Here is a 27,726-nt window from a genome sequence, read left to right on the forward strand (position 1 = left end):
TTTTGCAGTTATGCCTCTGTTGATCTGATCAAGGTTGTGCATCCTTCACAAATGCCATAAAGGACAGAGTGTAGGAGGTGATGTTAAGACCTCATCAGTCTCAAGTGTCTTCTAACAATAGCAACTAAGACCCAGCAATCTCTTCCTAAGTTTTTGAAGGGCATTTACAACACTATGATATATAGTCTTCGTATCCTCATCTGATGTGGTGAAAAAATAGTTTTATTTTCTATACATTATTTATGATTATTATAGATTTCGTATGTTATGAAAAGTAAATATTGTTTGAGAACATTATTTTTTATTGAAATGTTAGCACAAAAGGTCATAAAATTCTAGGGAATTCTAGGGAATACAATTCTAGGGAATTGTAAGAAAATTTTCTGTACTACATTTTATAGATTATTTCATGATTACTGTGAGGGAAAAGTAAATATTGTCAAAATATTTTATTATAAAGAATTATAGGCAGAAAGGTGTATTTTCTGAAATCTCTAGTGAAAAATAACAGTTTTTGGTAGTTGCAGGAACCTAACTTCCTATTCCTCATAGACTCAATGGATCAACATTTGCATTTTTTACTTTTGCATAGTTTTCTAGGAACATCATCCCCTCAAAAGTTGAGGATTGACTTTATTCCTTCTTAAAAGTCAATAAACTTACAAATGCAAGAATGAAGTTACATTTTTTAAAAACAACAACATTTATTAGGTTTCAACTATGTGCTAAAACAATATAGTGATCTGTTGATAGTTTGGGTTAGGAACCCAATTCCTAAGACCTGTTTGTATACTTATGTAGGTACATTCTATGATACTTGGCTATGTCTTATACTTAGGTTATTTTAATGTAAAGAAAACAGTGCTATAGTCACCAAGTTTTATAACTGCATATTTATTTAGAATATCAAGAAATAGTACATTTAACAAAAATGAAACAGTGATACATATTTACTTGACATGCATTGCTATATATTATTGACTCATAACATTTGTAGCCCAAATTTATCATGAATGTGCTTCAGAGGTTTTTTTGGAGGCAACTTGAAATGCCAGTAAGACATTTTATTCATAATGCAATATACTTTGTGGCTGTGAAATTTCGTTGGAGCTCTGTAGAGCTTCTCACTACTCATTGACAATAAATTCACAAGAAATTTTTCTATAATATTGGTATAGAAAAATTCACAAAAATATTATGTCAAGTATATTATGGCTAGTATGGCTTCACTTTTAAAATCACCATATATAGATGAAAAAAGAGCATGCACATTTTTATGCGTCAAAGGAAAGATTTAAAAAGCATTTTAGTAAGTCTATCTGGAAACTCAAAGGGCATAACATAGAAAATGATATTAGGAAGTTTACTAGGATAGTCTTGATGTGGTCCTCTGGTCCTAGATAGCATGTTCATGGAGCTATTGGTTTCAAAGCCACATCTTGGGAAATCCAACTTTGGTTCCTCCCAGTAGGGAATAAAAGCACATTCTGATTTAAAAAAAAAAAATCCAGTTCTGGTTTTTCACTTTAAAAAGAAATTCATTCACTCAATGACTCCTAAGATTTCTAATGAATTTAAATTTCTATTCAATTTGACAACTCATTTATGTGGAGATTTTCAAGAATATATATATCAAGTGAAATGAGGAACAAGAGGAGAATTGCTATTATTCTCTTTGTTGACAATTCTTGGAATGAGCTCAGTGGGGTAGCAATTGTATACTATGACCAAGCCTGAAGAATAATTATGAGGTAACTCAAATATGTGTGTGTTTACTAGAGGACAGTTTTCAAACCATCCTTCCAGGTTTTATCTTGGTTACTGTAGTGGGAGGATTCCCTTTCTGGTACAGATTCAACTAGGTGGCTGCTAAGGCCCCTTCCAACTCAAATTCTGTGATGCTGTATTTCCGTAGTACTCATCTATCCATTCCTTCCTTCTGATCCCTAAAAATTTTTTTCCTCATTATTATTATTTGTTAGGCTAAATCTCCATATATAATCAAGGCTAGAAGTGTTGTGGCCACTCAAATCCCAGTACCAATCTTGATGACCTAAGAGCTTTGACCTATTTTTTTTTACCTTGACTTGTTTACCATTCCTTTGGTAGCCTGGAGACTCACCATATTGGTATGAAATTTAATTTAGACATCTTATTGGCTTAGCCCACTGTAACTCAGAATTCCTGAGTTCAAGCGATGAAGAAGCCTCTGCCTCCCTAGCATCAGGGATACATCATTATGCCCAGCCCATTAGTTGTTTTAAAGCATTCACAGCACAAGTTATGACTGCTACTTTATGTGATTGACTTAAAAAAACCAGAACTTGTAAATGTAAATAACAATTACTCCTTTCAAAATAGTCCCTTTTAAACCCAGTTCTATGCTGCTCTTCCTCAGATCATCAGAGAATCTCTTAGACATTGCTTTTAAAATCTGTGACAATTTCTTGAATACTCTTGAAAGCAGATAGAAATACTTTCATTGTAGATGTATGATTTCCAGAATACAAAAGCCATTTGGTGTCCAATTTAATGAAAAGAAATAGGGAATCAAGCTGGGTAATAGAAAGGTAGGGAATATCCTTCTAAGGTTAAAAAGAAATCTAGCCTTGATTATAAAATGGGAAGGTTAATTGATTTCTCATAAACTCTCTCTTAAAACAAGTTCTACAAAGAAGATACAGAAATTATGTGATCTCTGGAGGCATTGTTGTAATCAGTAGAAGGTCTCCCCAAAGCATTCCATACATTTATGGTTCTGGTAAAGTGAGGTCTTTGTTTTGTTTTGTTCTTTAATTGTTTCTCTATCTTACAGTCATATTTCATTTTCCTTTTCATCTAAAATGCAATTGAAATTAGGTTTTATTAGGCTAACTTGTTTAGTTTCATTTTATGTGCTTAAAGACCCTGGAATAATTGTTTGGAAGGGATATAAATTGGCAGTGGTTATCAGAGTGATTTTGTAAGAAGAAAAAAAAAATTTGAGTATTATTTGTTACCTACGGTATCTAGAGATTGGATGTTTGGAATCTTGCTTCTTTCATGTGACTCCTTAGACTAGAATCACCTAGTGTCTATTCTTAACCCTCAAAAAATTTCTTTGGAAGGATTCCAAACCCCAGCACTAAGACTAAAGAATCAAACATCAGAAATATTATATGATGGACCTAAGTTTGGATCATGTAAAGATCCTTTTTAAAAATTACAACCCAATAGAGAAGCATAATTTTGGCCTAGAAAATGTTCTTTGTACTTTTTTAATTTTTAAAGGGAAATTGGGTTAGTTTTGATCAACTTTTTCTCTTTTTTTGTTATAAAATTTGGCTCAATGTGTGGAAGAAGAGGGAGATATCTAGTTGGAAATAAAGGAAGTTAAAACAAAAGATATCAATAAAAATGTAAAGAAAAACATATTTAAAGACAAGATAGAAATTGAATAATTATGAGGCCTTGAGAATATTTTAGAAGAATATTGCTACATTAAGAGTCCAATAAAAGCTACCTTAAATTATCTTCTTAGAATTGTAGCTATAGGGCTAGAAGGGATTCCAAATGCCATCCATTTCAATCCCCTTGTGTTACAAATGAAGAATGTAAGGTTAAAAAAGTTTAAGACTCTTAAACAACTGTGCTATATTCATTGATTTGCAGTCCACAAGATCAGAAAGTCACTTCCTGATGGACCTTCCCTGAATCTGCCAAATGGCCTGGCATGTAGGTCCTGAGAACCTTGGTGCTTCCTATTTAGCTCCAACCCCCATCAATACCAAGCTCCTGCTCTTTCTTCTACAATTGAATCGTTTGTTCTCACACAGTTTCATTTCCGTTGTTGCCATCTTCTATCTCACCTTAGACCTTTAAAAAAGTCAAGGGATGATATGGAATCTAGACTTTCAGTAACTCAAACAACTTCCTGGACTCTGTTTCTAGAAGTCACTGGAACATGACAAATCTCTTCCTCAGCACTTGTACCCCCAACTCTTGTATAAATGCTAGATCATAAAGATTTCTCTCTTCAGTGTTAGACTATGCTATTGTTTCATGAGAATGGATGGTTGAGCTTCCATGTGCCAGGACCTGGACCTTTGAAGAGCTGGGCCCCATCTTCAACAGAACCCTAAAGCTCTTGCCATTTCTTCCTTAATTTACATTTAAATTCATTTTTCCATAATTGCTTCATTTTTTCTTTGTATCACTGAGCACAATGCCTGGCACATAGTATGGTTATTGATTGATTAATTCTTAAGAGAAACCTGCTGTGCTCTGAAATGATTTCAAGCTGAATTCACAGTCTGTATGGGCTCTCACAAGAGCAACTTATACCTTGATGTTGAATCTTCCAAGGAGCTAATCCTTAGGGACTTTCTGATTTCTCTGTCCTTTCACCAGGAGCTTACTTAGGACCAGTTTGTCTAGGCAAGTATCTGTATATGGCTGTGGCAAGCATTGGCTTATATTGAAATGATCAGTGTGAAGGCCTCAGATGATATGGAATGATCCTTAAAACTCTTGCCAAAAAACTTTTAAACAGTCCTCTCTGCCCCCCACCCCTCATCCCTGGCCAAAATGAATTCCCTTTCAGGTGTTTGGTGGAATATGATTTAAGATACTGAGCATTTTAGCCTAGGCTAAAGTCTTTGGTGACTTTTATAGGCAGGCTTTATCATCCTGAGTCTCTAAATCTATAATGGCCCCCCAAAGGGTTGCCTGCCTGTGACGATGCTTGTCTGTGTAAAGCATCAGAACTAGTTCTGTTGATCCTGACATGTTATTCCACAATTCTCAAATCTTCCTTAGACCATAAGAAATATCATAAGAATTATCACCCATGGAAAATGAAACTTCCCCACCCCCCAATGCAGATGCTTTTTTTTCTTTTTCTTTTTCTTCTTCTTCTTCTTCTGTTTCTTCTTCTTCTTCTTCTTCTTTTTTTTTTTACTTAGTTTCAAAGAGCAGGAAGCCTGCAAATGTAGAGAAGCGCTGGTGATCTCCATGTAGTGCCCCATTCCCCATCCGTAGCCAAACCTCATCCCCCTTGGCCAGTTTCAGCACTGCAGTATTGCTTGATGTATCTGATTTTCCTTTTGATTCATAGCTACAGAGAAAAAGGTAAGATCTTACTGTCAATTGACATTTCAAAAAGTAACCCATTTAGACCAATTTAGAAGAAAAACCTGTCAGTTTTCTTAAGATATCAGTTGAAGTGGGGGGCAAAATACAAAATATAGTCAGAAAATTGTCCTATGCTATAACTTTTTAGTCCTTGAATTTACAGAAAGAGTTTGGGCTTCTGAATTGTAGGAATATAGTTATTTCGATTTTGTATCAGAAATAATTGGAATGTTTTTTTAATAGGAGAAAGCATAAGTGTGTATTAATTTGTTTTATTCTTTGACAGAGAAAAGAATGAATAATACTTGGCACTGGCTTGTTTAAGATATATTTTGAGGGGAATTTGCATAGAAACATCAAAATCTCAGTGCTCCCTCTTAGACATGTATCCCCTGCTAATGCAGTAACACAAAGATGCTAACAAAGGAGTAGTCTTAGTGTCTAAAGAAGTGCCAGAGGCTCAGAGTAGCCCAGCTTCTTAAACTGTGGGTTGTGATTCCATATGGGGTCTTACAATTGAATGTAGGAGTTAGGAAATTTTATTATCAATAAATGTTTGATCTGTATATTTATTTTATGTATCTATATACTCAGAGTTATGTAAAAGTTTCTTGTATGAAAAGGGGTTGTGAGTGGAAAAAGTTTAAAATGCCCCGTCCTATACCAATAATAAAAAAAATAAGAAAACATATATTAATTATAAGTATCTACTGTGAGAAACAGATGAAACAATGACATAATGAAAAAGCCCTTTCCTGCAATACACTTACAACCTAAAGAGGGAGGAAGAATGTGCACATTTAAAAATAATATGTGCAAAATATATGTGAAATAAATACAAAGTAATTGGGGAGAGGTTCCTTAGCAAGGGAGAGATTAGCAAATAGTTAAGAGGGAAAAAAATTAGCCATACTTTGAAAAAAATTAAGAATTCTGAGGGCTGGAGATAAAAAGAAAGGGCATTCTAGATAGCGAGACAGCCTATGCAGAGGTATGGAGATGGGAGACGAACAGCCTAGAAGGCTAAGCTGAATGTACCAAAGAGTGTGTTAAGGAGAATAAATACTATAAAATAAATCTAGATGTGTAGTTTGGAGTAAAGAGTTTTAAATGTCAGAGGAATTTGTACTGAATACTGGAGATAACAGGAAGTCACCAGAATTTATTGAACAGTGAAGTGACATGGACAGATCTCTACTTTAGGAAAATCAATCTGAAAGCTATACAGATAAAATATTAGAGACGGTAGAGATTTGAAATAGGAAAACCAGTTGGGAGCTATTAAAAGTAAGATTGAAAGGTGATTCAGCTCTTAACTGGAATAGAAGATATGTGAGGAGAAGAAGGGGATGAATGTGAGAAATGCTATGGAGATAAAATTGACAAGACTTAACATCTAATTTTATGGATGGGATGAAGGTAATAAAGGAATCCTCGGAAGCAGATTTTCTTAAAATCTGGCCCTGAAAATGTATGCTTTATTTCAAGAAGGAAGGGAAATAACCACTTATTAAGCATTTTGCAAAAATTACCTTAGTTCATCCTCACAACAGTTCTGTAAGGAGGAACTATCATTTTATAGTTGGTGAAATTGAGACATACAGAGGTCAAATGATTTTTCCAAAGTAACAGAGCTAATATCTGAATTCAAATTTGAATTTGGATCTTCCTAACTCCAGACCCAGTACTCTATTCACTGTGTGTCACCTAGATGCTACAAGAAAGCCCATGCATACCTAGGAAACAGAAGCAAAATACCTGTCTAGGAAACTTGGTCCATTTTAAGTAGTCTTAAGTATGCCTTCACTGAATGGAACATTTCAGCCCTGAACACTTGGACCTCCCCCTCTCTCTACCTTTCAGAATCTTTATGTTCCTGTTAGCCTTTGCTTAGGGGCTACAGCATTCCTGAATCCCTTTCCCCATTCATCTCTTCTATCCCTCCTTCCCTCCTCAAATTACCTTGAGTTATGCTTTACTACATATGTCTTATATCAGTTGAATGTGAGATTCCATTAAGGAAGGCAACGTTGGTGTTTCGCTTTTGGCATTTGTGCCTCAATTGCTTAATATTGTACTTGGCATATAGTAGACTTCAATAAATGTTTCCTAGATTTAACTTCAAAGAAAACACTTATCAATTTTCTTGGAAACCTGGAATTTCTCTAGAACCAGGTTAGGAGGATTAAGGCAATCATCCTGGACCAAGTTGTTGGTCCTTATCACGTGGCACCCAGTTTATTCTGAGACTTGTAGGTCCCTCTGAGAGCCTGTTACTACATTGCCCATTACAACAGTGGAGCTGTCATGGAGGGGACCTAATTTTGAAACCCATCACCTTCCAATTCTGGACCCAGAAACCACTTTACCTTTGGGTGTCAACCAAGAGTGTGGTGGGGTGCAGACTGAAAATGCTATGATTTGGCCAAGGGATAAGGAAAAGAAATGGAGGAAGGAAAATGAACAAATGTTTTTCAATAGATAAAGGGAACAAGAAAGTGAAAGAAGAGAAAGTGAAGACTGAGAAAGGTACATAAAGTAAAAAATTGCAATAATTAATTTATCTAACATTTATGCTTGTCTTTTTTTTTTTGCAAGTGGATTATCAAATAATTTTAATAGTATTAACTCTAATAGAGAGAGGAACAAAGGCAGATAGAGATGAAATAACTTGTCCACAGTCACACTGCTCACATGTGACAAGGTTGGGACTTGCAACCAGTTTCTCATTATCTCTTTTTAAATGCAATATTTTTAATGACAGAATGTGTCACCATTAACTAGTAAATCTCCATCTGCCAATTAGTCATGGTGCCATTAGTAGTGGCTGCCAAAATCTGCTTAAGTTCAATGGATTCTTTACCTCAAAACCAGGAATATGCTGGTAACATTTAACAATCAGCAGGGTCGAGTGGGGGTGGAGAAATGTCCAATGATTACACTTTAGATTTTAATCTGTATTATTTACACATTTTCCATGATTTTTTTTAAATTTGGACAATCAACAAAACAAATCAAACCTTGATTTGCAATGTTTGTTGGTTTCCAAGGAATAAGTCCTTACATTGAAAATTTAACTGATTCTTGTGAGCAGTTCAAGCTGCTTATGATTTTAAATGGGGCAATTCTCAAAAGGTTTAAGTCTCTATAAACATAGGAGTATCTACATAAGTCTATGAAGCAGAAGTTCTGGGAAAAGAGAAACCAGATCTTGACAAGACAAACTCTTCAGAAGCCCTCAAAAAGGAATACATTCGAGAACTTTAATAGAAAAGCCAGAGTACCTGTACATGCTGAAGACTGTATTGCCGTTGTGCATCAGATACACATACACTTCTTCCACATCTTCATGTTTCATCATGCTAAAGGTAAAGAAATAGACCCCTGGAGAAGGTGGCACAGAAAATGATTGAGATGATTAAAAAAAAAGAAAGAAAAAACAATCAAAGATTTAAAAAAAATACACAGAAGAAAACAAAAAGTTCAAAAGGGGAGACAAATAGGGCGATTTTATTACTATCTTGTTAAATATAATATTGTTTGGTTATGTTTGCCTCTTCGCAGTCTAGTGGACCATAGTGACCATGGCATTTTCTTTATTATGCTGCTATACTCATTACAAGTTAAATGTTTGCATTCACAGACAAACTCCTACCCTAGCATCTTTTGCAGAACTGATGTTTCTTATGAACTCTTTCTTTTTTTTAATGCATGAATAATTTTTCAATATTGACCCTTACAATACCTTGTGTTCTAAATTTTCCCCCCTTTCCCTTCATCCCCTTCCCTAGGTGTCAAGTAATCCAATATGCTAAACATGTTAAAATATATGTTAAATCCAATATATGAATACATATTTGTACAATTACCTTGCTGCCCAAGAAAAATCAGATGAAAAAGGAAAAAAAGAGAAAACAAAATGAATATGAACAATAACAAAAAAAGTGAAAATGCTCTGTTGTGATTCATATTCAGTTCCCACAGTCCTCTCTCTGAGTGTAGATGGCTCTCTTCGTCACAAGATCTTTGGAACTTGCCTCTTCATCTCATTGTTGACGAGAGCCTTGTCCATCAGAATTGATCTTTGGATAATCTTGTTCTTGCTGTATACAATGATTTCCTGGTTCTGCTCATTTCACTCAGCATCAGTTTATGTAAGTCTTTCCAAGCCTCTCTGAAACCATCCTGCTGATTGTTTCTTATAGAACAATAATATTCCATAACATTCATATACCATAACTTATTTAGCCATTCTCCAAGTGATGGGCATCCATTCAGTTTCCAGTTCTTGCCATTATAAAAAGGGTTGCCATGAACATTTTTGTACATGTGAGTCCCTTTTCCTACTTTTAAGATCTTGTTGGGATGTAAGCCCAGTAGAAACACTGCTGGATCAAAGAGTATGCACAGTTTTCTAGCCCTTTGGGCACGAACTGAGTCTTTCTTAAGGTGAGCAAAGTGAACTGGCTTAAGCTTGGCAATAGAAGCCTTATTGTCTGACAAGCAGCTAGAAATTGCTTGATAATTAAGGACTGGTTGAATTAAGGCTCTATAAGTCTTAGACTGGAAAAGGAGCTGTTATAGTTCTGATACAATGAAATATGTAGGCAAATCATCATCTTGGACCTAAGTTTCTTCATTTGGAAAATGAGGAGGTTGTACCATATAGGTTCTAAAATCCCCTTTAGTCCAAACAATTTATAAACATCTTACAAGAAAGATTTTTGGTAATTATTTTGTTCTGTTTTGGAAAGGCATGAAACTATATACCATCAATGAAGTACTCACAGTACATCCAACCATAGGAATTCTTATTACTTAAAATCTGGATAATTGAATGACACAGTGATAGACTTGAAGTCAGAAAAACTCACCTTCCTGAGTTCAAATCTTGTCTCACACACTTTCTAGCCATGTGATCCTGGGCAAGTTACTAAACCCTGTTTGCTTTAGTTCTCTCATCTATAAAATGAGAAAGAAGGGGCAAACCCACTTTAGTATCTCTGCCAAGAAAACCTCAAATGGGGTCATAAAGAGTTAAGACACAACTTAACTAAAAACAGTTTCAAAACTAGATTAATGTCTTTTCAAAAAGGGCTAAAAATGTACCAAAGGACTGATTTTTCTTCAAAAAGTCTAGGGCTATCTTTAATTCCATGTCATTAAAAATGAACAGAAAAATTTTAAGAGCTGGACAATAAAATCCTTCCAGTGAACTAAGAAGAAGAAGAAAATAACAGCATAGCTTTGAGGTTAAGGAGAAAATCTTATGTAAATCAATGCATGGGCTGGGGTGGGGTAAGGAAAAGAGAGAAGCATTTTTGAATCAGCCACAGTCCAAGATTACCAATGTCACATTAGCAGACTGGAGTGTATTGGATGGCTTTGTAAGAGGGTAAGCACACATCTGAAAAGGTGGTGGATAGTTTCACAGGCTTTTTAAAGGATTGAATAAAAGTGAAAGAGTGATGGTGGCTATATGATTTGATAATGACATTTAGTAATGTTTCTTTAGTGTAATTTAATTGAATTTCTCCTGATTTCTGCCATTCGTAGATATTTTTTGTGTCTGGGACAAAAGGAAAAATGGATAGACAGGAATATTAAGCTTACCTTGGGTGAGAAATGGAAATTTGCTTCAGGAAGGATGTGTACCCTAAATTAAGGCTTCCACAGTCACTCCAGAAGCAGGGGAAGAAGAGGATAATAACTAGCATTTATCTTCACAATAATTAGGGAGGAGGAGTAGGTGCTATTACATCCATTTTATAGATGGGAAAATTAAGACAGGCAGAGATTAAGTAACTTGCCCAGGATCACTCAGATAGCAAAAGTCCAAGATCATTTTTAATTCTAGGCCTACTACTCTGTCTACTGCACCAAACCCGTTAAACATTTTCTGGGATGGTACTTTATGCTAGCTTTTCAATTTTCTGTCCTGGGAATAAAGCTCCTATCTTTGTCTGGTTACACTTCTGTTTGTCATAACTCCATGAGAAAGGGGATGTAGGTATTTGTATGCTATTTAACAAGGAACAAATTGGACCCAATATCACATATTAAGTGGCAGATCAAGAAAGATAGACAATGTTAGAACTGTAAAGTATCCCAGGGATCATCCATATATCCCTTTCATTTTCCAAATGAGCTAACAGAGATCTAAAGGTATAAAGTAAGGTAAGCTAGGGATTTTAGGATTAATTAAGCAGATGATGAGGAATTGTTGAAAGTTTTTAAATAGAAAAAAAAAGAAAGTTTTTAAATAGAAAAGCAAAACTTCATTCTCTGGAAGGAAAAAAATATGGGCAAGTGAGGGTAGTTTAAAGGGAGAGAGAAAAAAAAATGTGATAGGTTTGGAGGAAATTAAAGGCTGCCTATCACTGGCTTCTCATCTCTTTGGTGGAAGGAGGACTTCTCTTTATGAGAAAAGATGAGGACTGGATATCTTTATAATGGACCTCCTCGGGAGATAACAGATTCCCCCTCATTAGAGGATTTAAAGCAGAGACTGGATAGCCATTTACTTGTCAGAGATGCTATAGACTAGATCCCAGCTTCTTAAACTGTGGGTAGCAACTCCATCTAGTGTCTTGTAATTGAATGTGATGGTCATGAAATTAAAATTTATTATCAGTAAATGTTTGACTTTTATACCTATTTTATATACTTATATACCTGGGGTTACATAAAAATTTCTTGGGTGAAAAGGATTTGTGAGTGGAAAAATCTCTGGACTAGACTACTGTATCAAACTCAAATAGAATCAGGGCTGCTAAACTGTATAGGGACCTCTGAAAGCCGCATATTGACTTAAACCATTTATTAATATTATCTATGTTCTATTGTATTTTTATTTATTTTGTTACTATTTCTCAATTACAATTTAATCTGATTCTACCAGGCTCAGGAGTGCTAGGTGTATATATACACCTCTGCTATAGTATAGGATATTCTTTTTGGTCATAGGTTGGCTTATATGTCCCCTTAAATGTTCTTTTTCCCCACTCATTCTGTGATTGATTCTGTGATTTAATGTCAGCTTCAAATTCCTCTATGTTGAGACCCATCAAAAAGTCATTAATAAACCGCTCTTTTTTTCTTTTTTGTAAGTTTGAGACAAAGAATTCTTTCCTTAAAAAACAAACAGAATCTACTCACCTGTCACTGGGGCCCCAAATCTCCCAGTCATGACATCAAAGAAGTTTCCAATGTTGGTTTCCACACTGCTGAAGATTATTCCACTGTTTTGGTTGCTGAAGTGAGTAGCCATGGATGCCATGAAGGCAATCTGTGAAAATAGCCTTAGTCAAAGAAAGGGTAAAGGAGGAACATGAAAAGAAGCCTGGGTGCCCAACCTTATCTCAATTCTTCTCTTCTTCTATTCAGTTAAGAAGGTCATATATTTAGAATCAGGAGAACTTAGAGACCTTGGATTCCAAATCTCTGAATTGTACAGAAGAAGCAACTGAGGCACAGAGCAATTAAGTATCTTGCCCAGGGACAGACATAGCTAATGAAGTGCTTATATAGAATTTAAAACTAGGGCTTTTTATTCCATTTTGAACATTATATTCTATAGCCCATGCTGCCTCGAGTCTAATGCCCTCATCTGACAAATGAGAAGATTGGAGCCCAGAGAAGTTACACAATTTATCTAAGATTATATAAGAAGTGAATGATATGGTCTGAAATTGAACCCAGTTTCAGTGATTCCAAGTTTAAGAGGAAAATTCAGTATTTTTTTTTCTTACCAATTACTAATGCCTTCTCTTTATATATAGTCTAGTTAGAAGCCAGGCTTGACTCTGGGGGAAATACAAAATTTAGAAACAATTTCTTTCAGGGAGATCAGGGTTTATCAAGAGCTATAATACCAACATCATGATAACTTTGATGTGAAATAATGCATGATTAGTAGTACATCAGAAAGGAACAAAACATTGCATGAGGTCTGAGAGGTTACCACTAGGGCAGGGGAGGAAAAATAAGGAAACTTCACAAAGGGAAATCAAGATCAGAGTTGGGATTTAAAAGATGGGTAGGAATTTAACAGGACTACTAGATAGTGCCAGAATACATAGCGTGGTAGGCCTAGAGTGAGAAATTCCTAAATTCAAATCTGGCCTCAGATATTCAATAGTTGTGTAGCTCAAGAGGCTGGGCAAGTCACTTTACTCTATCTCAGTGTTCTCATCTGTAAAATGAGCTGGAGAAGGAAATGGCAAATCACTTTGGTACCTTACCCAAGAAAACCCCAAATGGGATGCAAAAGTTAGACACAGCTGAAAAACAACAACACGGAATTTAACAGACAAATAATAACTCTCTTCCCAGGACATAGTTTGGCAACTATGTCCCAAATAATATTAGAGAGCTGTCTGGGGTGACAGGGAGCCAATGATGATTTTTGAGCAGTGGAATAATGTAATCAGATCTGTGCATAAAAATTGGTATGTTAACAATAGGAATGATAGATGGGAGCAAGGAGACAATCTGTGTAAAGAACTGTTAGAAAACCATTGAGGGAATATAAGTAGATCATGATGACTTCTTTTGCTAGAGTGGTAGCAATGGGAAGAGAGAAGGGATGGCAGGTAAGAAAGATATTCAAGATCTTCTGAGTATGGTATTATGAAAAGAACCCTAACTTTGGATGCAAGAGAACTAGTTTCAAAACCTGACTCCAACACTAGCTAGCTGTGTGATTATAGACAAGTTATTCTTGCTCAATCTCAGTTTTTCCATATATAAAATGTGAATAATATCTACCCTTTCTATAGCAGGGGGTTGTTTTAAGAGCCAAATGTAATAATATATAAGAAAGCCCCTTGAAAATTTTAAAACTTTATACAAACATAAAAAGAATTAGAAGCTCCTTGATGTAGGATGTGTCTTTTTTATCTTTGTGTCTCCAACCCTTAGCACTGATTTCATCAGTGGTCACTCCTACCAATGCAAATCATAGAATAACATATCAGTTTTTGTTTGTAATGGCCCTGCCCACTACGTTGTGCAAGCTTGATCTGTTGTATAGGAGATTGGGTGGGGTTAGACGAGTGAGGGGGTGGAGTGAGAAAGCAGAGTCACTCCTGGAAGGATCCGTGTGGCGATTGCTCTCACTTCATATTGCCATTCCATTCACATCCACAAAGAATAAAGATCAAGGACTTTTGCTTATCCTGACTCTAGCTGATTCTAAAGTATCCATCACAAGGAAAGAAGGGAAGAAGGGAGGAAGGGAGGGGGGAAAGAAGGAAGGGAGGGAAGGAGGAAGAATGAACTGTATAGTGAATTGCAGATTGTATACTGTATTTGTGCTTATGATAATAACTCTATCTATATAGACTTATAAGCAATAATCTATTAACCAGAGGTATAGAATGCGATGGAGAGTAGAGCAGGACTGTCACCACCTACGTTCTAAAAATGTTGCCTTTCTTAATGCAACTCTAATGCTAATTGTCACTATGGAGTCCTTTAAAGGTCTGGGTTCATATTCTGTCCTTGGGACTATAGCCATGAAGCAAATGTGGTTCCTAATTATGCTCCTAGTTAGAAGAAATTCTCTAACAAAAGACTGGCTTGGATCTAACAAAATTTGGGATCTCAGCCCTGTACTAGGAAAAGTTATGACTTTCCTTGTTGTTTCCAGATCTGTCCCCTGAACACACACGCAACACACTAATGGAAATAAGGAAATACACATGTCTGGATTTCTCTAGAAGTTCAAGAAGTAAAACTAGTTCCATAGCACAATTTACAGCAGAATAAACATGTGTAGAAAGAATACAATTGGCACCGAGCTGCTGGGGAGATTACAAATTGCTGGCTTTGCCATTACCTCTTTAGCCTTTCCCCTCATTTTGACTACCTTTCTTTCCCCATAGCCTGGAAAGAGAAAACAGTGTCTTGGGCTACTCAACAGTGCCACATCAGCTCCATTCTACACAGCTGTGCCTGCCCCACCCCACCCTCCCCCCCACTCCCAGCCAGGTTTCCACAGCTGTTTCTGCTCCATGTCCCCTACTCTGTCACCCCCAGTGGTGTCTTCCTTTCTTCCCTCAACTTTTCCCTCCAACTCCACCCCTGGCTCGTTGGCTAATAAGATGAGTTGAAAATTACCAACTTAGCATGCTTCTAAATGGGTTCTAAATCATTTCCCACCATGGACTCCTCAGCAGAATCCAGAACTCAAGAAGGGCATTGTTAATTCTCATCCAGCTTTACCAGCTGGTTAACATATTTCCATATCTTCTCTATCCTCTACCCGACCAGATGAGTTTTCAAAGTTGTGCTTGATTTTGCCTGTATTCCCATAAAATATTATCTTCTTTGACTTGTCATCTAGCCTCAGTTTATAATGCATCACAAACTCAATATGAATTAAGAGTGAGACACAATAATAATAAAAAACTTATGTAATAATTTGCATTAAAAAGGGGAAGCACATTTTGAGTATTTTGTCCTGGGAGCCATATTACATTAATAACTCAATCAACAAGCATTTATTAAGTGCACACTATAGACATATGAAGCAGAATCTCAGAAAAGTTTTGACCCTTGAAGAAGAAAAGTCCCATGTACCCAGCTTCCTGAAAAATAGGGTAGACCAAATGAGAGAGTCTCCTCTAGTATTCTTCCCCTAGACTGAATAGTTCTTACAAGCCACCTACCTGCAGTTCAGGAGGAATGCCAGGATACCCCTTCTCTCCTTTAGGACCATGCTGTCCTCTCTCTCCTCGGGGGCCTAGATCTCCCTTGTCTCCTTTCTCACCTTTGGCTCCATCATGCCCAGTGGCTCCATTGTTGCCATTGTTTCCATGATTTCCTTAAAATAACCAGAAGGCTTTTGAGAACATTTGTACTTGCCAAGTTGGCACTCATTTTCAGGCTCCCGAGTTTTCTTTCCTTACTGAAACCAACAGGCAAGGTGAAACTTTTTCACCAAAATGTCAGAAATTGAAACTACCAAGAGATAATCAAAACATCTCTATGAAGATCATGCTAATATCTTAAAATAGATCTTCCTATTACAAATGTTGTTCCCCTTCAATTCTGTGTTGCCTAGACCTCACCAAGTACTAAAATGTTTAAAAGCCATCGGGGCTAAGAATTGAGTTTACTGTTGAGGAAAAAAAATCAAACACTATGAACAGTCATCCAAGAGTTCACACAATCTCTAAAAACAAGTTTATAAAATTGCTTGTGATCTCTGCTTCATTCCACTTAGAGACACAGTAACAATTTAATATGGATTGTATTTTCTATACTAAGAATTTTGTTTTAATTTGGTATAGAAATATATCTTACCCTACAGGATAATAGGAGGGGAAGGGATAAATGAGGTGGGAAGTATGTGATGGAAGGGAAGGCAGATTGAGGGAAGAGGTACTCAGAAGCAAAACACTTTTGAGGAGGTATAAGGTAAAAGGAGAGAGAGAATAGAATGAACAGGGGAAAATATAGCCAGCAAGAATAACTGGGGGAAAAAGGGTTGAAGTAAGTTTCTCTGAGAAAGGCCTCATTTCTCAAACATAAAGAGAATTGAGTCAAATTTGTAAAAAAAAAAAAAAGTCATTTCCTAATTGATAAATGATTAAAAGATAAGAATAGTTTTCAGATGAAGTAATCATAGCTATCTATAGCCATATGAAAAAATTCTCTAACTTATTTTTAATTGGAGAAATGCAAATTAAAAGAAATCAAAAGTACTACTAGATACCTATTAAATTGGCTAATAGGACAGAAAAAGGAAAATGACAAATGTTGGAGGAGATGTGGGAAAAATAAGATATTAATGTACTTTTGTTGGAGTTATGAACTGATTCAGCCATTCTATAGAGTAATCTGGAGTTGTGCTCAAAGGACTATAAAACTATTCATACATTTTTGACATAGAAAAACCGCTTCTGGATCTCTATGTACCCCCAAAGAGATAAAACAAAAAGGAAAAGGATCTATATCACCAAGCATATTTATATTTATGAGGGTAAAGAATTGAAAATTGAGGGGATGTCCGTCAACTGAGAAATGGCCAAATATGTTGTGATATGTAATTTTTTTAATTTATTTTTTATTATACCTTTTTATTTACAAGATATATGCATAGGTAATTTTTCAGCATTGACAGTTGCAAATCCTTTTGTTCCAACTTCTTCCCTCCTTCTTCCCACCCCTTCCCCCAGATGGGAGGTTGACTAATATATGTTAAATATGTTAAGGTATAAGTTAAATACAATATATGTATACATGTCCAAACAGTTATTTTGCTATATAAAAAGAGTTGGACTTTGAAATAGTGTACTATTAGCCTGTGAAGGAAATCAAAAATGCAGGCGGACAAAAATAGAGGGATTGGGAATTCTATGTAGTGCTTCATAGTTATCTCCCAGAGTTCTTTCCCTGGATGTAGCTGGTTCAGTTCATTACTGCTCCATTGGAACTGATTTGGTTCATCTCATTGCTGAGGATGGCCAGGTCCATCAGAATTGGTCATCATATAGTATTGTTGTTGAAGTGTATAATGATCTCCTGGTCCTGCTCATTTCACTTAGCATCAGTTCATGTAATTCTCTCCAAGCCTCTCTGTATTCATCCTGTTGGTCATTTCTTACAGAACAATAATATTCCATAATATTCATATACCACAATTTATTCAGCCATTCTCCAATTGAGAGGCATCCACTCAGTTTCCAGTTTCTGGCCACTATAAAAGAGGGCTGCCACAAACATTCTTGCACATCCGGGTCCCTTTCCCATCTTTAAGATCTCTTTGGGATATAAGCCCAGTAGTAACACTGCTGGATCAAAGGGTATGCACAGTTCGATAACTTTTTGAGCATAGTTCCAAATTGCTCTCCAGAATGGCTGGATGTATTCACAATTCCACCAACAATGTGTGATATGTAATTGTGATGGAATACTACTGTGCAATAAGAAATGATGAGCAGGATGCTCTTGGGAAAACCTGGAAAGACTTCTATGAGCTTATGCAAAGGAAAATGTACTATGTACAAAGTAGCAGTAATATTGTAAGATGATCAGGTATAAAAGATATAACTATTCTCAGCAATATAATGATCTAATACAACTTTGAAAGATTTATGATGAAAAATGCTATCCATATTTTTTGTATTTATATTCTTTATTTTTGGTGAAGGGTTTTTTTTTAGTTTGTTTTCACACATGACTATTATGAAAATGTTTTGCATGACTATAAGTGTATAATCTATATTGAATTCCTTGCATTCTCAGACGTGGGGTAGGGAGGGAGGAAGGGAAAGAATTTGAACTTAAAGTTTTAAAAATGAATGTTAAAATTATTTTACATATACCTAGAGAAAAAAAGAATTTTATTTTAGTCAAAAGTTCTATATTTGGAGTCAGAAGATATGTCTTTAACATTTATTCATTGTGGGACTCTGGGCAGATCATTTAATCTATTTGAGCCTCAGTTTCCTTATCTGTAAAGTGGGTGTCAATCAAATACTTAGTAACTGCTTTAAGTAACTTAGTAACTGTGCCAAACATTGTGATAGGCACTGAAATAGAATAAGAATTCTTGTAAGACCTATTTCATTGAATAATTGTTAAGAGGAAAGCACTTTAGGACTCTTAAAATGTAATGGAAATGTGAATATTATTTTCAGCTCTCAATGATTTCTTTCTCTTCTCAAGTATTAAGACATTTTGAACTTTTCTTAAATATTACTCCCATTCTGCCTAAGTTTAGCTATTTGTAGCATGCTTATTGTCTATTGGATTGTAAACTCTCTGTAGGGACTATACTGTTTATAATCTTTGAATATCCCATTCTTGGTACATCATAGAAACATAGAATGTTAAAGCTGGAAAAGGCCTAGAGAAGTCAATATGGTATAGCTCTGGAGGAGCTGAGTTGAATCTTGCCCATGACACACTAAAGTATATCTTCAGTATACATTATATATTCAGGCTTCTTTTGCCTCTATTTTCTTCTAATTAATCTGTTCCCTGAATAATTTGAAAACTCTTCCCATATTCTTTGCCAAGAAAATCCAAATGGGGTCATGAAGAGTCAGACCCAATTAAACAACTTGGGATATTTGTTATAGTAGACTGGTTACTGAAACTGGCATCAGAAAACCTGCATTATGTGTATTTTATGTAGATATAATAATAATGATAATTACAATCAACATTTATATAGTATTTTAAGGTTTACAACCTGAGAGGTAGGTATATCATTATCCCCATTTTACAGATGAGTAAAACAAAGATGAGAGTGGTTAAAGACTTGTCTGGAATCACACAGCTAGTTAATTGTGTGAGACTGGATTTGAATTCAGATCTTCCTGATTCTAAGACCCATGCTCTTATCCTAACCTAGCTGAGTAATGGAGCTGGACTAAAATGACTTCTAAGGTCTTTTTCAGCTCAAAAATCTTGCAGTTCTCAAAGCCTACAAAGTGTTGGTTGATGATATCTGACCTCTCAAGGGCTATCTCTTTTAATGGCAGCCTCTTGAAAAAAGCCTCCCAACTTCCACCCCTACCCCCAATGTCTTTTTGATTAAGAAATTTCAACCCTCTTTCCCTTTGGTGGGAGAAACATTTAAAAGCACAGGGATCTAACAGTAAGTAATACATTAAATATCCAAGGTAGCACAGAACCTATGTAGCTCATGCAATAGACTGAAATCTCCAGATAACCAGTGTCTAGACAAGAACATACACTAAAAGAGTATTCTCAAATGTTAAGGAAATGCAATCCTTTAAATAGTACCACTCTTCTCGGTATCTGCTGCCCAGCCTGGTTTTAGCTCTAAAAAAAACAAAAAGATATTGTCCTGGAGTTCTTATCTCATTTAACCATTTCCTTTCCTAACTCTTTGTATGTTCACTCCCCCACTAGATTGAAAGCTCCTCATGGGCAGAGACTTTCTTTCTTTTTTATTAATTGCATTCCCAGTGTTTAGCGCAGTCCTTGGAATATGCTAAGCACTTAATAAATATTGATTAGATATTATTGACACACTTAAATTATTCCATTCTGAGCACAGTGTGCATGTAAGGTAATCACAGATCTAGATGGTGCTTCAGCTTTCGAATGAGTCACTGTCTTGTAGCTTTGATGTCCTAAGTGGTGATACTCTCCTGCATGATTGGGACAAGTGGGTTAACTATACACCTCTCAGATTAACTAAGATGACAGGAAGAAATATAATGATAAATGTTGGAGGGAATGTGGGAAAACTGGGACCCTAATACATTGTTGGTGGAGTTGTGAACTGATCCAACCATTCTGGAGAACAGTTGGGATCTATGTCCAAAGGGCTATCAAACTGTGTGTGCCTTTTGATCCAACAGTGTCTCTACTGGGCTTGTATGCCAAAGAGATCATTAAAAGGGAACAGGACCCACATGTGCAAAAATATTTGTGGCAGCCCTTTTTGTAGTGTCCAGAAACTGGAAATTGAGTGGATGCCCATCAATTGGAGAATAGCTGAATAAACTGTGATATATGAATGTTATGGAATATTATTGTTCTATAAGAAACTGTAGAGGGGTGGAACTCTGAAAAGGTGTATTTGAATCTGAGACAGCAGAGTATTTAAGGCTAAGTACCTATTCAATTCGAGATAATGGTTCTATAAGCATATATTTAGATGATATGGTGATGTAATGGCTCTCCTCATAATTGGCTTGCTGAATGTGGTGTGGTGAGGTAATCAGAGGCAAGTTTTGGAGGGCTCAGGGAGAGGGTCAGAGTCTCTCTACCCCACCACACTGAGGAGGGAAGACTTCAGGCTCTAGACTCCAGACTCCAGGATTCATCTTTAATGAGCCACGTGGCAGCTTGCCTGCCTCCTTCACTTCTCCTCCTAAAGACCAAAGACTTTCACTGATCCTGACTCTGACTGATCCTGAGGCCCTCCAGAGAGATAGCCTGGACATTATAGAAATGATCAGCAGGATGATTTCAGGGAGGCCTGGAGAGACTTAAATGAACTGATACTAAGTGAGGTGAGTACACAACAACAACAAGATTAAATGATGATCAATTCTGATGGATGTGGCTCTCTTCAACAATGAGGTAATTCAGGCCGGTTGCAATAGACTTGTGATGGAGAGCCATCTGCATTCAGAAAGAGAGCTATGGGGACTGAATGTGGATCACAACTCCTTTTTAATCTGATTTTTCTTGTGCATCATAATAATTGTGGAAATATGTATAAAACAATTGCACATATTTAACATATATTAGATTACTTGCTGTCTAGGGCAGGAGGGAAGAGTAAGGGAAGGAGAAAAATTTGAAATACAAGGTTGTGCAAGGGTGAATGTTGAAAATTAACTATGCATATATTTTGAAAATAAAAAAATTTTAAAAAAAGGATGAGTGGGTTAATTTTAAACCCAGGATGGAGATGGAAAATGTTGGAGATAGAAAGACCTAAGAGATTATCTAGTCCACTCTTCATTTCAAATGAGGAAACTCAGATCGAGAGGGGAGGAGATGACTTGTACAAGATCACACAAATAGTATGTAGAAGCTGGCAAGAAATGAGAAGTCAATGTGCTAAGGACTCTGGATATGAAACTTACTAGAAGGCAGCTATTAGAGGCAACAAGGTGGCACAGTGAATAGAACACTCGACTGAGTCTGAAAGACCTCTGAGAACCACTAGACCCATATTAAGCACTATCTGCCTTAGTTTCCTTATCTGTAAAAGGGGAACACTAATAGCACCTATTTTCCAGGATTATTGTGAGGATAAAATGAGATTATATTTGTAAAGTGCTTTATAAATGCTGGCTACTCTTATTAGGCACAGAAGTTGTAAAGCTTGATTTTATAGAACTGCTTTTTTTTTCTTTTTAATTTTTGTCACAAGGCATGGCTCTCTGGACTAAGTATAAATGAGTGATAGAGCAAAATGTTATATAAAAATAAAATGTCAATAAAAATTATTTTAAAAATAAAAAAAATTAATCTATTCATTCGGCATCTGCTATACAGAAGGCATATTGCTAAAAATTCTAGAAGAAAAAATGAACATAAGATGTGGTCTCTTCTAAAATCATCTCATGTAAGTGAGGAAATAACCCACATATACGATTAGTCAAAAAAAATTATTATAAGTGGCACAGGGATAGTAATAATAGTAGGGGCTGCAGTTTTCTCCACTTTAAATGCAATTCCTTCTGCCCAACCTATTTTCTACTGTACTTTTTAACTTCTACACCTCTTAGAACAAAGGGTAGGTTTCAGCCTCTATCTCTGGCAGTGATGAGACTCATAAAACACAGTGCTTTCCATTTTTTATCCTTACCTGGGATTCCAGGGGGGCCAGGTGGTCCAGGAGGGCCTTGATAGCCTCGGTAACCAAAATCTCCATGACAACACTTGCTGCAGTCAGGTGGGAGTGCTCCAGTTTGAGATGTCTTTAAAAAGACACAGAACAGAACTTCAGTTGAAGTTGCTTATTCATTCTTGATTTCTATCTGGCCTTGGCATCTAAATGTTTTGAAGTCTAATTCTAGGTTAATAAAGCAAATGGGAAGGAGGCAGCAATTTTAGTGACTCTGTGGCCCCAAGAAGACAAAAGTGAACAAGATAACCAATACGTAGAGGAAAGAGAACTGGATTTTAAGTCAGAGATCTGAGACTGAATTCCAACTTGGTTATTTACTAGTTTAGGTTTTTTTGGGGGGAGGGTGTGGTTTGCAAGTCATATTCTCTGCCTTATCTATATGATAACCTTTTAGGTCTCTTCTAGCTCTACATCCTGTGATCCTATAAAGGAACCCATAAAAAAGTAGCTGGGAATACACTCCAGGAAAAAGTATTCCTTTTGCTATTGATATCAGCAATAACAGGAAATAATTTTGCATAGTTAAAGTCTGATGAGATCCTTAAGAGCATTGAATTTGAAGCAGAAGACCTGAATTCAAATTTTAGCCTTGTTGCTTGCTAAATACGTGATCTTGGCAAGTGACAATCTCTCTGGTTGAGTTTCATTTTCCTCATCTCTAAAATGAAGTGGGAGGGGGGTTTGAACTAGCTGTCCTTTCCATACTTACGTCTAGACTCCTAGGATCTTCCCTTCCCCAAAGGTCAACCAACCTGAAAAAATGACTCTCCTGGATGAAAGAGCCATTAATATCAACAGAGCTTATCAAAATATCATTCAGTTATAGAAACACCTCCTTGGTTACATCTTAGCTATTTGGAATAAACTGCCCAATGATAACAAAAATACCTGTTTTGTAACAGCTGTCCCACACTAAATAAATAGCATTTATTTCTCCAAGGGAAGAAAATAAAAATGAATAAAATAAAAATTCTAAAACAATTTTAATTTCACATTGAGACCACTTTGGCTTTCTAATTTTGTTTGGTAATTTTTCTTATAAATGTCAGTCTTAATCCAATGAGCTGGGATATTCTCTTTGGAAGAGACTCTTCCCTCTCTGAGGTTCAGTTTTTTTCTAGTAGTAATAAATGGACTGGATGAGACAGATGATCTTGAAGGGCTGACCACCCTGTGATCCTTTCCATCTCTCTATTTTGATTTACAAATGAGTAGAGTGAATCCAAGAAGACATTTGAACAGCTGGAGGCTTAGTGCTCCTTGCCAAATCATTAGGAAGGCTCCCCAAATCCATATCAACTCTATATGAAAAACTTCCTACATGTGTTTTAATAATACAATGGTTTCTCTAAAATAATGTTTGTTGCTAAGGGATTTCTTATCAAGAATAACAAAAAGAAAGTCATCTTTCCATTGAGATTGAGCTCAAAATTTCTCATAGCCTTTTTCCTTATGATAGCTAAAGATGCTTCAGAAAAGCATTCTGAGCTAGAAATAAAAGTGAAGGCCATTTAGTGTCTTTAATTTCATCATGCCTTTATTCAGAAATGGAGATAAACTTTTCCTATCTCCTTCATCTTTTTCCCCCTGTTGCTTTAAAGATTGTTATTAAGCTGCCCCAAGAGAGAATAGAACATTATTTCCAGGCCCTGCAGCAGCCAGAGAAAATTTCTACTATTCCAGCCAGCATCAACCCTGTGTAGAGGTGGCCACCTGCCAGGCCCCAGTTGTCAAGTCAGTGGGAAAAGAATTAGCCCCACTCGATTGGTTAAGGAGCAGTAGGGAGATTTTGGGCAGCTTAGGGAGCCAAAGATGTCAACTAAGTCATCCCACATGTGAGGACAAAGCTTACTGTAATTTGAAAAGTTATTATCCAGATTTCCCTGGTGGGATTTTACCAGCTTTCTTAGCCATCAGTAATTCAGGTTTGTGTCAAAAATAAATTGTAGAGGAAGAGAGAGATACATGTACAAAAGTTTTAAATGAGCCTCAGGTAATAAACTGGAGGCATTTTAAATGTACCCAGACCCAGGAATGACAAGAGTTGTCCCACAAAGCAGGAGTAATGGGAACAGCATTATACTGAGAAAACAGGCTAAGCAGGTCAACATAGTTTTGTTATAGTTTTGAAACACAACCTTGTGGGAATGACTCAAGGAAGAAATACTGGATTTAGGATAAGAGGAGTTGTGTTCAAATTTTTCCCCTGACACTTAATATTTGTGTGACGTTGTATCTAGGTCTTAAATAGCCCTCAGTCTCCTCATCTGTAAAATGAGGAGGTTGGACTCAATTGCTCTACTCTCTCCTTCAGCTTTAAACCTATGATCTTATGCCATTCGCATGCAAAAGCTTTCTTCTTGGTAGTCTTTTCTTTCAAGATTCTGGCTAATTACAAAAGCCTTTAAGGGACTTTTGAATGACCCATAGAGCTAAATGGAATTTCAGGAGATCTAGCTGGTCTAAGCATGGACTTTCCAGTAGGCTTCAGTCTAACTGCTTCAGGCAGAGAAGTATGGATTATATGTCCAGAATTACAAATCAACCCTTTAAGATTAAATTCCCACATGGGAATATGGAACTCAAAATTTTAAAAATAAATGTAAAATAAATAGTAACAACTTTATTCCTAGAACCTAGAGAGGGAAGAACCAGAAATTCACATTTTCAATCACTACACTTATTTTTAAGTCTTTTCTGGCTACTTTTTTGGATCATTCAGGAAAATACGGGATTTTCCTGCTAATTAACTACAATAGCTTAGCCACATGAATAATGGGATTTGAAGAAATCTCAAAGATCATCTAGTTCTACCCTTTCATTTTACAAGTGAGGAAAATGGAGTCCCAAATGAAGCCACATGCCTAAACCACCCCAATTGTAAAAAGTGGTAATCAAATCTAGATTCTCCCAGTAATTGAAAGATTATTGGTTTGGGAGTCAAAATATAATATCTTCTGATACTTACTACCTATGTGACATAGTCATTTAACCCAGCCAAACCTGAATTTCCTCATTTGATGAGTCAAAGGGTTGAACTAGAAAGCCCTCTAAGCTTTCCTCTCAACTCTATTTGTATAATCTCATGACTTTCAAACCCAGAGCTTTCTGTGTTATATATAATCTGCCAAGAATACAGAGAACTAAAATTTTATCTCTGACATTTAACATCTGCTAGTTCTATTTTTTTAATTATTGCCTAATCCACTTCCCCCTTTCTCAGTGACTTGATGCAGACTTTGCCCTTGAGGTGACAGGGTCCTCTCTATTAGTTCTGGTTTGTCAACAATACATGAGCTTCCAGAGACAGAGTGAGGCAGATGTGGGTTGACAACTCTAATTACTATATAACAAACTGCAACAAGTTAGGTTGATAAAATCTCAAATCCAGTTCTGTTTTACTGTACTATATAATCCTGGAGATCTGGAGCATACATAGCTAATTTCATAACTGGAGACAGGTTAGTAAGCAGTAGTCTCTCTTATCCCTGAATTTAAAGACCAAAAATAACTATAATCCTCTCCTCTATCCTCCCTACTTTGTGATGAAGATCAAATGAGAAATGTGTAAAGCTCTTAATATAATGCCTGGTACATAGCAGGTGCTTAATAAATTTGTATTTTCTTCCTATCTGATGCTATTAAATGAATAGAAACAGGACATTTTTCTAGTAAAGTTAGCTAGCTGTTTTGTTTAAAATGTCTCATAAATGGGAATACTTACTCTTGACCTTTAATCCTCAGCCCTCATACCATAACCTACTACCTGTAATAAATCAATAAAAAATGCTCTTAAAAATACCTACTATGTGTCAGACACTAAAAACAAAAACCAAACAAAAAACACTAGCTAAGCACTGAGAATATAAAAAGAGGCAATGACTAGTTTTTCTTTAATGAAAATAATACATTTCCCAGTTAATTCAAAAATCGTTATTCCTGTCATCTAGGTTCTAAATTACATTGGCAGTGTCACCTGGTCCCATCTACTGAAGTTCTATCCCCAAACAGAGAGGCAACATGCAGTTTTCTGAGGGGCAGGGATTCTAAAAAAGAGAAGTCCTCCTTAATTAAAAGACTGAGTCAGATACCACCTCAGATCTCTAAGGCTGTACTTGGGACATGGACATTACTAGCCCTCATTTTAAATTTGGTGCTTTCCAAACAAGCACTGAGGTTTTAGTGATCTGCATACATATCAAGTTACCTAGAAAAATAGTCACTATGAGATCCATGGTATTACATGCCCTCATTTTTTAATAAACTCAAAGAGGAGAGTTTTCCCTCATTACTTTCTTAGAATTATCTTGAATATTTTATCTATTTGCAGGTATTGACAACACCCCTTTCCTACACAAACAACCAGATCAGATACAGGACTGATGGGAGAAGAGAGAGAGAAAGTGGGGGGGGGGAAGGTGGAAAGAGAGAGAGAGAGAGAGAGACAGACAGACAGAAACAGAGACAGACAGATAGAGACACAGAGAGACACAGATAGAGACAGAGGGACAGAGAGATTAGCTAGGCAAAGGTAGATAAATAGATAGATAGATAGATAGATAAACAGAAACTACAGAATTAAGAGCTGGACACTTTCTACTAAAGGAGGCTCTTCTGTATTAAATTCTTCCCATCCCAGTGAATAATCCATTTGTCCCCTTCTTATCAAACCACATCATTATCACCTTGCTGGTGCTCTAATAGATGCCCGCCTCCCCACTGAGTCCCCATAAGCAGTTTAGAAAACACTTTTAAAATTAGAATACCTAGCAGCCTCTGCTAAAATAATACATATTTTTAAAAAAGATATTAAAGTTATTAACATAAAATTATTAACCTCATTAAGCTTCAAAGTTAGGCTTTAGAAGAGGAATTCAGAGTACCTGGACCCTGTATGAGGTGATCTGGGCCAGGTCATTTAACTCGGGGTGCGACAGAACCTCTGGCCTCAGGGACTTTGGATCTGGAGACGTGTTATTATCCACAGTCCCCGCTATAGGATGGCTCCGCTCTCTCACTTTTTCCCTCCTGCCAGTCTGGTGGTGGCTTTGCACTATTCTTGCCACCGCTTTATTAGCTCTTCCGCTCACCTCCATGTATTCATCTTGACCCAGGCAAAAAGGGAGGAGAAATAAAGCCAGCAGGTGCCAATGGAGGAGGTCTTTCCCTGTCATAGTTCTCAAAATTAGAGCCCAAGCACTCTTGAGAAGACGACCTCTCTGGAGGTTTCAGTTTGCGTGGTCCCTGCAAGCGATCCT

General features: G+C 36.4%; 1 protein-coding gene across 2 annotated transcripts; it reads right to left on the reverse strand.

Annotated features, from left to right (window-relative positions):
• Positions 1-893: 893 nt before the first annotated feature.
• On the reverse strand, positions 894-27,726 carry C1QTNF3 (C1q and TNF related 3). 2 transcript variants are annotated; one of them, XM_012543296.3, is made up of 6 exons: positions 27,559-27,726; positions 22,427-22,538; positions 15,786-15,940; positions 12,271-12,400; positions 8,397-8,496; positions 894-5,095 (listed from the first exon to the last, which is right to left on the reverse strand). In XM_012543296.3, the coding sequence occupies exons 1-6, from the start codon at positions 27,640-27,642 to the stop codon at positions 4,936-4,938; spliced, it is 741 nt and encodes a 246-aa protein (XP_012398750.1). In that variant the 5' UTR covers positions 27,643-27,726; the 3' UTR covers positions 894-4,935. The 2 variants fall into 2 exon arrangements, with proteins under 2 accessions (XP_012398750.1, XP_003762098.1); XM_003762050.3 differs by having other exon boundaries at positions 27,352-27,726.

The sequence above is a fragment of the Sarcophilus harrisii genome, chromosome 1, assembly GCF_902635505.1.
Source record: "Sarcophilus harrisii chromosome 1, mSarHar1.11, whole genome shotgun sequence".
Classification (NCBI taxonomy): domain Eukaryota; kingdom Metazoa; phylum Chordata; class Mammalia; order Dasyuromorphia; family Dasyuridae; genus Sarcophilus; species Sarcophilus harrisii.